Here is a 12709-nt window from a genome sequence, read left to right as displayed (position 1 = left end):
TCTCCAGGCAAGAATACTGGAGTGGGTTGCCATTTCCTTCTCCAGGAGATCTTCTCAACCCAGGGATTGAACCCAGGTCTCCTGCATTGTAGGCAGATGCTTTACTGTCTGAGCCATCAGGGAAGTCAGTGCTGAAGTACCTTCCAGTGCTTATGTCAGCACTAGAAAGTGCTGATAATCTGTTTCAACATTTATTTTGTAAATGATACAGAAAAAATGAAAACATCCTGCTCAAGTTCTCCCAGCTAGTTAGTAGTTAAACCATGTTTATGACCCAAGTCTTCTGAGCTCCCCCTTTTCCTTCCTCAAATTGCCCAACTCACAAAACATCATCAGATAAGCAATCTTCATAGTCTACATCAACCATCTTAATCCTATCACATCTTTGTATAATTTGAACATCCTTTATATTTTCTTGGCATGGTTTAGGTTTTTAATACATGCTGTTTAAATGTATAAATGAGTGAGAATGAGGGAATAGTCATCACTGACTTTTATAGGATGTGTTTTAGTTTCCAGAGCAGTGGATCTTGCTTGATCCTTCCAATGACTCTCTACATAGGTTCCATTATTTCCTTTTTGAAGTACAGGAAACTGAGTTGGGTAGTTTAGTACTGTAACAACCATTTCATCCTCTGTCTTTATAAGAGAAGTTGTGGGACTGGAAACGTCCTGTCCTCTGTGCTAAGTATGAGCTTTATTTAATGACAGTTACTTGCTGATCTCTTTACAACTTTTGAGGACTTTGCTATCTCCCCCTCCACACAGCAGAACTGACTGTCTGTAGTGACCTCAACAGCATTTTTTAAGGTTTGCATGCTTATCACTAAGTCATGTCTGACTCATTGCGACCCTATGGACTATAGCCCTGCAGGCTCCCCTGTCCATGGGGATTCTTCAGGCAAGAATACTGGAGTGGGCTGCCATTTCCTTCTCCAGAGGATCTTCTTGACCCAGGGATCAAACCCAATGTTTCCTTTGTCTCCTGCGATGCAGGTAGATTCTTTACCCAGTGAACCATTGGGGAAGCCCCCTTTTACGGTTTATTTTCCAAGTTACCTCTGATGCTTTGTGCCCCTTTTTTTTCTCCCCTTTATACAATCATTATTTACTCTTTTTTCTGTCTATTTTTTTATTGGCGTATAGTTGATTAACAATGTTGTTTTAAGGATGCATCACCATGTCCAATTTGGTGAAAATTTGAAACAATAAATTGTTTTCTTCCAGAGATAGTTCCATGTTAAGCTTATTTGCCATTGAGGCATGAAAGGCTCCAGAATAGATAAGGTCTCCTGCAACACTGGTGTAACACATCAAGCTTACCATGAAGAGGGAGCTGTGAGGGATGCTTGTCCTTATTCAAATAAGTATGCTAGGCTTGCTTCCTTTCCTGATTGGTTAAAATGTGTGTCACAAAGTTCACACAGTTTAGGGGATGCCAGTGGGCAAGAAATGAACACATTGATGTGTTGTTTCCTAGGAGAGAGATTTGTGTCTAAAATGCTCTCCTTGCTTCTCTGAAGACATCTGATTTGACAGGTGCAGAAAGACAACTATAATATACCATTTAATTTTCCAATGCATTACCCTTTCAGAAAGCTACAGCACACAGTACCATAGCAAAGGCTCTGGGAAAACCTAGTAAGCTGTTTCATTTTAAATATGTGACCATAGAATCATCTACAGGGAGAGAAGATGATAGGAGGGGCAGGTAGCATCAGTCAGTTCAGTTGCTCAGTCATGTCCAACTCTTTGCAATCCCATGGACTGCAGCACACCAGGCCTCCCTGTCCATCACCAACTCCTGGAGCTTACTCAAGCTCATGTCCTTTGAGTCAGTGATGCCATCCAATCATTTCATCCTCTGTCATCCCCTTCTACTCCTGCTTTAAATCTTTCCCAGCATCAGGGTCTTTTCAAATGAGTCAGTTCTTCACAATAGGTGGCCAAAGAATTGGAGTTTCAGCTTCAGTGTCAGTCCTTCCAATGAATATTCAGGACTGATTTCCTTTAGGATGGACTGGGTTGGATCTCCTTGCAGTCCAAGGGACTCTCAAGAGTCTTCTCCAACACCACAGTTCAAAAGCATCAGTCCTTCAGCTCTCAGCTTTCTTTATAGTCCAACTCTCACATCCATACATGACTACTGGAAAAACCATAGCTTTGACTAGACAGACCTTCGTCAGCCACATCAGTAGAGTAACCAATGGAGATCTGGTAACTAATGATTTGTGGAGTTCTCTCTGGGAAAAGTAATTCTATCTATTATGCTGCTTTCTTAATGGCCATCAGCTACTGGGTTGGTCAAAAAGTTCATTCAGGATCTTCCAGAAAACTGGAATGTACTTTTTGGCCAACTCAATAGTTCTGCTGAGGGCTGCAATGGCCTCTGTTATTGTTGTTCAGTTGCTAAGTCACGTCTGACTGTTTGCAACCCCATGGACTGCAGCACTCCAGGCTTCCCATGCATACCACGATCTCTACACTTATATTTTTCCCCGATTTAAGAAAGTGCCTGTTTGTTTTCTGTGAGAGTGGGTGGTGATCTTTCTTTCTTTCGAAGTATTATAAAAAGAAGTACATTCTAGATTTCAAAACAGTCCAACTATCAAATGACACACCTCAGGGATCAGAGAGCTCACCAACAGGGGAGGTAAGAAGATAATAGTAAGATGATAATAATGGTGGATAATATTTCAGGGGTGATTATCATGTGCTCCAGAGTGCAGGTTCTATTTAGATTCTATTGGATTCCACATTGAATACTCTCAAACAGGCACACACACAAAAATCCTAGGAAGCAGGTATTAGAAGCAGTTATTTTGATCTCCATTTGTCATCTGAGAAGGCTAGGACACCTCGTACTGAAACACATTTCTTTAGCTGCAATCCTCTCCTTGCAGCAGGGGCTTAAATGAGATTTGGCCATTGGGGTAGGGGCTATTAAATGAGCTCTGTCTTCCTTCAATAAAACATACTTAATGACAAAAAGAAAGACAAGAAATTGAAGTTGGTTTTGTATATTACAGAAATATGTATTTTTAAAATCCAGAAACTCTTTGATTTATTTCTCTTTTATCACATGAAGACTTCCCCCTTACCCAGAGCATATTGGCCAAGGACTTTGTAAAAGATTGATCATTATTTTTCTCCTACAAGGGAAATAAACATTTATCCTAATTTATTGATTCTCCCATATAATAGCTAGTAAGTTAGCTTCCAAATTCAGCAACCATAGCAACTAGAAATTAATACTATCAATCAGCAGAGAAAATGTGAAGACTATTAAGTATTGACTTTGGGGAAGAGTATCTACTGTAATTTTATCTATCTCCATCTTGTCAAAGATCTATCTGTGGCATTGATTTCTCTAAAAATTATCCTGGAAAAGCAATCATCACAGTGCATTGTAGCTCATTTTTCTGGACAAAAGAATTTATATTATAGCTGGATTGGACTTGAAGTCCCTTTGGTCCTACTTCTATTTTATTTTATTAGAGAAAGAAGACTCTCTGAAGTAAAATAAATCTGAATTAATAACTGAAGTTTCACCAGATCATATTTACATGTGGCAGAGTCAAAATGAGAATCTAAATATTCTCTTAGTGATGAGCTCTTTCAAAGAACTTTTTTCCCTTAAACAGAAAAAAGGAGACCATGATGGTTGTCCATGCTTTTGTCTTTTTTTAGGTGGGACTTGCTTTTAGAAGAGAAAATATGGGTTTTAGAGCCAAACAAAACTGACTTCAGACTTTTAAATCTCACCTCTGCAACATTCTGAGAGTATACCTTGAATATGCTTTCTTTCAGTCCAAATTTCTCATCTGTAAAATCCAGTTAGTGCTATCAACTAAGCAGGGTAATTGTGGGAATGAAATGAGATCATTTGTTTAGAGTGCCAAGTTAGTTCATCTCTATTATCTGACACATAAGACATGGAGCTGGTGCCTGACAAACAGAAAAGATGTATAAAATGTTTAGAGCATTCTTATCACAGCCCCTTGATCTAACAGCCCTGTAGTTGTATGGATAGAACTAGGGTTGCATTGCAGAGTAGCTTTGTGTGTGTGTTTGTGTGTGCGTTTGTGTGTGCACGCATGCATATACTTAAGTAACATGTTCCCTTCCAGGCTTATCAGTGACTGTGTATGTTAAAGACTTTCGAAAAGCTATGGTACAAAACTATATAAGTTGATAGAAAACTAGTTTAATTAAAACCCATTGCCAATTCACTGGGTTCAACAACTTAATGGCTAAGAGAGATGGAAATGCATTTGCCAAACTCCCTCTATATACAAAGGAGACGGAGCCATAACAATGGGATATAGGATATGGAGTATCCAATGGCCTCCCCACCATGTTCCAAATTAATGCTGCAACATCCTTGAGGTATTCTGGTGAAATAGCAAGAGTGGGTTAATAATTATTGTCAAAATAATAGAGTTGTTCAAACTAAATGAAAACAACTGGATCAACTGCATAAGATAGGCAACCAAGTTATAGATATATTTATTAAATAAATTATTAAAAAAGCTTTCTTTTTAAAAACTGTGTTACAATCCCCTTAGTTAGTTTCTGCTGTACAATGAAGCAAGTCAGTCATATGTATACATATATCCCCTCCCACTTGGACCTCTCTCCCACCCCCCTACAAAAGCTTTTTGACAAGATAGAAAATATAAACAAATCAGTAATTTCCAGCTTGCGGGAAAACTTATTCTACTCAATCCAAATTGTCTGTGTTCACACACACACACACACACGTATGTTTATAGATATTTTTGTTTTTTTATGTAATGCTTATCAATGAGCCCAGAAGAGAGAAATGATTTTGAGAAAGCACATAATTAATTTTGAGAAAGCACACAGTCAGGACTAGGACCGTATTTCACCACATGTCCAAGAAAGGGAGCTGGTCCTGGGTGGGCCACAGATTCAGGGGAATATAGTTTGTTGATCTGATCTGCTTTGCTCCACAGGCTGCCCTCAGCATCCACGGCATGTGTGGGGGGCCGATGCTGGGCTTGTTCTCTCTGGGAATTCTGTTCCCTTTTGTGAACTGGAAGGTAAGTCTCCCACACCCTTCTGCACACTTCCAGCTGAGATCGGGCCCAGCCACTCTTGTCTCAGTCCTCCTTGGAAAGGCCATTTGTCTTTGCCAGAAAAAAATGAGGTCTTCTTTCCATAGTAGATCTAAATAGAGCACTAGCCCTCCAATCTCTTAATCTGTGAGTCTGTATTAAGAGCAGAAAACAAAGTAAAAGCCAGTCATGAAATATCATATTTTATGGCATCAATGCTAACTCTTTAGGGTTTAAGTTGTCTTCTCTAAATTAAGAGCCCACAAAATGAAATATAAAACAGATACTAAGATCAGAAATAGTTTATTTAAAACCCAACTTTGAAAACTTTAAAAGTATAAATTTTCTTTTCTATATTTAGTTACCCCAAATTATAAGTAACTTAATTAAGCTAATTAACTAATTGAAGAAGGAGAGAGGAGACCAGCCTACATATTTTAATAGCTGGGTATTCTTGGTTTTGACAAAGGTACAGATACTAGATACCATACAAGCTAATGTGTGTGCATGAGTGCTAAGTCACTTCAGTCGTGTCCAACTCTTTGTGACATTATGGACTATAGCCCGCCAGGCTCCTATGTCCATGGGATTCTCCAGGAAAGAATACTGGAGTGGGTTTCCATGCCCTCCTCCAGGGAATCTTCCCAACCCAGGGATCAAACGCACATCTCTTATGTCTCCTGCATTGGCAGGCAGTTTCTTCTTTACCACGTAGCATCACTGGGGAAGCCCCAGTACAAGCTAATGGTATGTCCTTAAGTAAATATTGGTTGGATGACTGTGTAGTAAAAATAACTAAAAAGGAACACTTATTTGGAAATATAATACAATGCTCAGTTATTGCAAATACTTTTCTGATCATTAATTTATAGCATCTGGTGGCACTAGTGATAAAGAATCCACCTGCCAACGCAGGAGATGCAAGAGATGTGGGTTCGATCTATGGGTCTAGAAGATCACTGGAGGAGGAAATGGCAACCCACTCCAGTATTCTTGGCAGGAAGATACTATGGACAGAGGAGCCTGTTAGGCTACAGTCCACAGCGCTGCAGAGTCAGACGTGACAGCAAACGTGCGGTGCAGTCCAAGGGCTCTAGTAGTCAAGTCTCATTCATTGCTTTAGCTTCCCTAAACAATAACAAACAGAACATTCTGGTGCTGTAACTGAAGAGACGTTTTTATGAGTAAATAGAGAAACCAACAAGTTGTTTTCTATCACAGAGAAAGCTCAGCTATCTGGCAGAGACCAGCAAGATTCAGTTTTAGTTTTCGGTGGTCCTGATCCCTGCTGGGTTATTCTGTTTCCTTGGAAGGAGAAGTGAGTGACTCACTGACTTTTAACTTTTTATCAAGAAGTATGACCCTTAACTGACATGACTAACATTTAGACTCAAACCAAAAACTCTAAACTTGGGAGTCCAAGGACATGACCAGCATCACCTGAGAAGAGATACAGGAATAAAAATTTCTATATCACAAGCTACAATGGATGTCAAGGGAAAATGACCCCAGTGTCTCCATTATCTGAGGTTTTCCTGAATTTCTGAAACTCTTCTTCTGGGAACTGAGATTCAACAAGTATTTTTTAGTGATAGGATGGAGAAGCCAAAAAGAGGAAAATAAATCCTGCTAAAATTTACATAAAATGACCACAATAAAATCCTCCAATGTCTTCATTTAAGGAACAATGTATTCCTAAATAAAGCTCACTGTGGGAGTTTGAAGGCAGGCAGTGTGCTGTTTTGAGCACAAGTGGCCAGGATTGGGGGTAGAAAGCCAGAATGTCTGAGACAGAAGGCTTTTCATCTCATTATTCTTTCAATGGCTTTGATCTTTCAATGGTCAGATCTCTCATTAACTTTTGCTTTTCTTTTTCAAGGGTGCCCTAGCAGGCCTTCTGACCGGAATCCTCTTGTCATTTTGGGTGGCCATCGGGGCCTTCATTTACCCTGCACCAGCCTCTAAGACATGGCCTTTGCCTTTGTCGACTGACCAGTGTGGCCTATCAAACGTGACGGAATCGGTGCCTCCGGTGCTGTCCAGCAGGTATTCTCACCTTAAAGATGGCGTCAGGTCCCAGAGAGACGGTCACCAAGTTAGAGAAAGGTGCATACTTCATGCTAAGTCTGAGGAGACCATCTTGCTCTCCTAAGAGAGAGTTGTTCTGGACGGTACCCAACAATAAAGAGTGCCCCAGCGTTCCAGCTTTACATAAATATGCATTCCTCTGCATCCTGGTGCCCAAGGATGAACTTGGCAAGAGCGTTAATTGGAAGTCTCAGTTCTCAGGTCCACTACGCTATTTCTTCCTTCCTCCTGTGCTTATTCTATATTTTTTCTTGGAAAGCTGAATCCTGGCTCTAACAAACCTTTTTTTTTTTTTTTGCTTGAATAACAGCTAAGTATTTTTTAAAATGGAGAAGGCAATGGCAACCCACTCCAGTACTCTTGCCTGGAAACTCCCATGGACGGAGGAGCCTGGTAGGCTGCAGTCCATGGGGTCGCTAAGAGTCAGACATGACTGAGCTACTTCACTTTCACTTTTCACTTTCATGCATTGGAGAAGGAAACGGCAACCCACTCCAGCGTTCTTGCCTGGAGAATCCCAAGTATGGAGGAGCCTGGTAGGCTACCGTCTATGGGGTCGCACAGAGTCAGACACGACTGAAGAGACTTAGCAGCAGCAGCAGCATTTTTTTAAAACAAGCTGAGGCATCATCTCACATATCAGCCTGGGTTTAACACTCTTTCTGAATATTTTCCAAATCCTTTGTTGTTCTTCTACGAAGGGGTGCTGGTCTATTTTATGATTGTTAACTCTTATATGTAGACTTTGTGGCTTACTTATCTTTAATCTCCAGTGTCTGTCACAATTTCTGACACTAAATCTGGGCTTAGTAAATGTCTGAAATGGAAAGCATGGTCTTTATTGCAATTGTGGTGTAGTAGTAGGACTTGTAATGCAGGAATGGATTGAGTTGAGTGAAATATAAAACACTCTACAGTCATTTAAAAAAAAACTATCAAATGGCAAAAAGATAAGCTTTGGGGTTTTGAGAGATTGTTGTTTAGTTGCTCAGTCATGTCCGACTGTTTGTGACCCCATAGACTGTAGCCTGCCAGATTCCTCTGTCCTCGGGATTCCCTAGGCAAGAATACTGGAGTGGGTTGCCATTTTCTCCTCCAGGGGATCTTCCCAATCAGGGATCATACCTGGTTGATCATTGGCTCATCACCACTGAGCCGCCAGGGAAGACCATTTTAAGAAATGCCGAGCCCTCAGCCATCCTCTTAGTCACTGTGAATCATGACTTCACACTCAGAACTGAGTATATGCTGCTGTTCTTCACAGACCCGCCATCGCTGAGACCTGGTATGCCCTCTCCTACCTGCACTACAGCACCGTGGGCTGCCTGGGATGCATAGCTGCTGGAGTAATCATCAGCTTCCTAACAGGTCAGTTACATACTTTCCTCTTCTTGGGGCCAAGGAAGACATAGGCTAGTCTTATGCATTGCCAAACGAGGTACCCATCTTACAGGCATGATTTGGGGTTCACCACAAAAAGACTGACCTAGTTCTCAAATGGACAATCCTTAAAGGAACTCTTGGAAGCTTGCAACACCTAATCCATTTTTCCTTTTATTATTAGGTCTCCAAAAGGGCAAGGATATTCCACCACTGCTAATTAGACCAGTCTGCAATTTATTTTGCTTTTGGTCTAAGAAATACAAAACACTGTGCTGGTGTGGAGTTCAGCATGACAGTGGAACAGAGCAGGTAAGCTGATGTTTGAGCTTCTGAACAATGTGAATTGGCTCAAAAGGATTCCGTTTCTGCCCATTTAAACCATGTGCAAGGCTGGGAGTTGGGAAGGTAGCTGGTGGATAGGACAATCTGAAAGAATCTGCTTTTCCACTTCAGTTACCTCAGCTAAATTCTCTGGTAGCTCAGCTGGTAAAGAGTCCACCTGCAATGCAGGAGAGGAGACCCAGGACTGATTCCTGGGTTGTGAAGACCCTGGGGGAATCCTTGGAGAAGGGATAGGCTACCCACTCCAGTATTCTTAGGTTTCCCTGAATCTGCCTGCAAGGTGAGAGACGTGGGTTCAATTCCTGGATTGGGGAGATCCCCTGGAGAAGGGAACAGCTACCCACTCCAGTATTCTGGCCTGGAGAATTCCATGGACTGTATAGTCCATGGGGTTGCAAAGAGTAGGACATGATTGAGCAACTTTAACACTTTTGGAACTTCAGCTTTTATCTGAGAACAAAGGGGAGACCATGCAGTGTGACCTGGACATGAACATGTCTGGTATGTCACGCAGTGTAAATATAAAGTAAGATTTATTGGTGGAACTTCTCAGACAGAGAAGCAGCAGGTTACATACTATCTCCCAGCTCTCCTCTTATCCTTCCAAGAATCATGGTTAGACCACACAGGGTGAGGGAAATTGTCCCATTGCTATTAAGGTCTAGAGATGCTGTCCAAGTATGATTAAGGTCACATCAGCCCATGACCATAACAGCCTGAAGTCAAACCAGATTGGACTTACTGACTTGATATAGGAAGCAGGGCCGGGACATCCCAGGGGAGCCCGGGATTGCCACCCTCAACAAAAGGGTAAGGTTGGTGTTTCTGCTGGAGGATTCTAAGAGCGGTCTAAGTTAGGGAAGAGGGACTGGAGACAAAACCATCTGCGGCAGCTTTGGTGGAAGAGCAGTAATCACTCAGAGTTACTATGGCATCTGATAATGCCAGGACCTTGACAGAAGCAATGATTCCTGTTGGGTTTGCAGCTGCTTTTATCCATGTCTGTCCTCTCAGTCAGATTACAGGCAGGAATTTTTTTCCCTTAAAGTGAGGGCTTATTATCTTTCTTTCAAGCCCAGATATTTCACTCTTTCAGTACTCTAGGAGAGGGACTCTTTGCCCTTATCACACCTCTTAAGTTGTCATCTGCTTCCCCCCTACCCAAAGCCCATAATAACATGTATGTGAAGTAAAGCTGAGTTTCATAGTTTTTGCTAAGGAGAGCACCTTCTTGACAGGGGCTTGGAATGGGAAGGCAGCCTATTTGCTGACAAGGCAGCTGGCTAAGCAGTGTATTGTTTGGATAAATGGAGCTTGAGGAAGTTCTAGAAAAAAAAGAATAATGTTATTTACTGCTTTACAGACATCATCCTGGGCACAAATTTCCTGAGATAAACGGGAAATCTTGCTGATGCAGGCAGCTTCTGTTTTCAAGGCTAAGTCTAGAGTGGGAGGGGACACTTACTTGTCACTACTGGGCTCCTTTGCCAAGAAATAACACTGAGCAGCCTTCTGCAGAGTTCGCATACAGGGCCCCTGTTGTGACCAGAAGACTTGCTGTTCATGGAAAGGAAGAGGGTGACCACCTTCTGAGACTCAAATTTGTCTCTCCTAAGCAAGTAATACTACTGCCTCACAGGACTATTGTACTAGAGACATAAATGTCTTCACTCCATGCATTGATACATTGTGCGATGCAATTACTGGCTCAGTTGTGTCTGACTCTTTGTGACCCCATGGACTGTAGCATGTCAGGATCCTCTGTCCATGGGATTTTCTATGCAAGAATACTGGAGTGGGTAGCCATTCCCTTCTCCAAGGGATCTTCCCAACCTAGGGATCGAACCTGGGTCTCCTGCATTGCAGGCAGATTCTTTACTGTCTGGGCCACCAGCTCACCAAACTGCTCTGTTATTATTATTATTATCATCATTAGAAATGGCACCTACATGGATTGAGGCACCAAAGCTACCAATTGGGAAGTGCCCTGGGTCAGAGTTATTTGTGCTGCTTTCATATTTATCTTTTTTTCTTTTTCAAAAGGGAAGGTGTGAGCAAGATTCCCTCAGTTTGATTTGGGATACATTAAGACTGTTCCACTAATATGTGTCTCTCTATTTTCCTCAGGAAAACCTTGAGAATGGCAGTACCTGGAAACAAGGAGCTGAATCTGTCTTACAAAATGGCCTCAAGCAAGAAAGCCTGGTTCCAGGCTACGATCCCAAGGACAAAAGCTATGACAACATGGCTTTAGAGAAGATTACCCATTTCTAAGGCAACACACACACATGATACACAGATACACACAGTCCACATACTCCTTTCCTAATGTTTAGTGGGCTTCCCTGGTGGCTCAGACAGTAAAGAATCCGCCTGCAATGCGGGAGACCTGGGTTCAATCCTGGGTTGGGAAGATTCCCTGGAGGAGGGCATGGAAACCCACTCCAGTATTCTTGCCTAGAGAATCCTCATGGACAGAGGAGCCTGGTGGGCTATAGTCCATGGGGTCAGACACGACTGAGCGACTAAGCACATTGGTTAGTAGACTTTGTAGTTGCCAGTACTAGAAGAGGGGTTGTCTGAAGGAGATCAGCCCTGGGATTTCTTTGGAAGGAATGATGGTAAAGCTGAAACTCCAGTACTTTGGCCACCTCATGCGAAGAGTTGACTCATTGGAAAAGATCCTGATGCTGGGAGGGATTGGGGGCATGAGGAGAAGGGGACGACAAAGTATGAAATGGCTGGATGGCATCACTGACTCAATGGGCGTGAGTCTGAGTGAACTCTGGGAGTTGGTCATGGACAGGGAGGCCTGGCGTGCTGCGATTCATGGGGTCGCAAAGAGTCGGACACAACTCAGCGACTGAAATGAACTGAACTGATGACCACAAATAAAATGAATGTTCCCCAGAATATTCTGAAGATTATTCTTTGGAAGATCCCACTTTCAGGTGAGAAAAAATAAACAAGACTTAAGTGCCCCAGCAACTTTCTTTTGTAATAAATTTGGGCTTGACTTCATCAGAGTGCAAGAATCAGTCTCTTTGCTTTGTGTTATATAAAGTTCCAGGGACTGTGTGTGTTTGTTTGTTGGCTGGGTATTTTTTTTTTTGTAGTTTTTTTTTTTTTTTTTAGCCATCAAATATCTTGAAGTTTGAGCCTGCCTGGTAGCTCAGCTGGTAAAGAACCTGCCTGCAATGCAGGAGACCCCAGTTCGATTCCTGGGTCAGGAAGATGCCCTGGAGAAGGGATAGGCTACCCACTCCAGTACTCTTGGGCTTCCCTGGTGGCTCAGCTGGTAAAGAATCTGCCTGCAATGTGGGAGACCTGGATTCAATCCCTGGGTTGGGAAGATCTCCTGGAGAAGGAAACAGCTACCCACTCCAGTCTTCTTGCCTGAGAATCCCCATGGACAGAGGAGCCTGGGGGTGCTGCAGTCCATGGGGTCTCAAAGAGTTGGACAGGACTGAGCGACTAAGCACACACAGCATATACATGTTGGAGTTTGCAGGAGGAGAGATGCATATTAAATGCTTCCCTGACGCTGCACATAAAACAAGGGAATGACGTCCACCCCAACCCCCATACCTTACACATATGCAGACATGTTGCATCCCTTCATCCTTCAGGTGCAGTGGGAACACAATTGCTCTTAGTCCCTCCCCCCAACCCACCCACACACCTTTAAGTCCTCTTCCAGTCATTCTTGCTATTACAGCTGTCCTGATCAAGCCTTCAAATTAATTTTGCTCAACACAAGAGGACAGACTGGTATGTCTGGTAAATGGGAACAATTATAACTAAATACTCTGCTC

At 42.4% G+C, this 12709-nt stretch overlaps 1 protein-coding gene across 1 annotated transcript in view; it reads left to right on the top strand.

Annotated features, from left to right (window-relative positions):
- Positions 1–11972, top strand: part of SLC5A12 (solute carrier family 5 member 12) — a 51360-nt gene extending 39388 nt beyond the window's left edge. Inside the window, exons 11-15 of the mRNA XM_086338541.1 lie at positions 4980–5066; positions 6961–7127; positions 8434–8537; positions 8734–8861; positions 11022–11972. Coding sequence (XP_086194667.1) covers positions 4980–5066; positions 6961–7127; positions 8434–8537; positions 8734–8861; positions 11022–11168 — 633 coding nt within the window. The 3' untranslated portion in view covers positions 11169–11972. The remainder of the gene's footprint in view (positions 1–4979; positions 5067–6960; positions 7128–8433; positions 8538–8733; positions 8862–11021) is intronic.
- Positions 11973–12709: the final 737 nt, after the last annotated feature.

Source organism: Bos grunniens, chromosome 15 (genome assembly GCF_055505025.1).
Source record: "Bos grunniens cultivar Pamir isolate PY7600 chromosome 15, Bosgru_T2T1.0, whole genome shotgun sequence".
Taxonomy (NCBI): Eukaryota; Metazoa; Chordata; class Mammalia; order Artiodactyla; family Bovidae; genus Bos; species Bos grunniens.
Note: the sequence above shows the minus strand (reverse complement) of the source record. Positions and strands in the feature narration are given on the sequence as shown.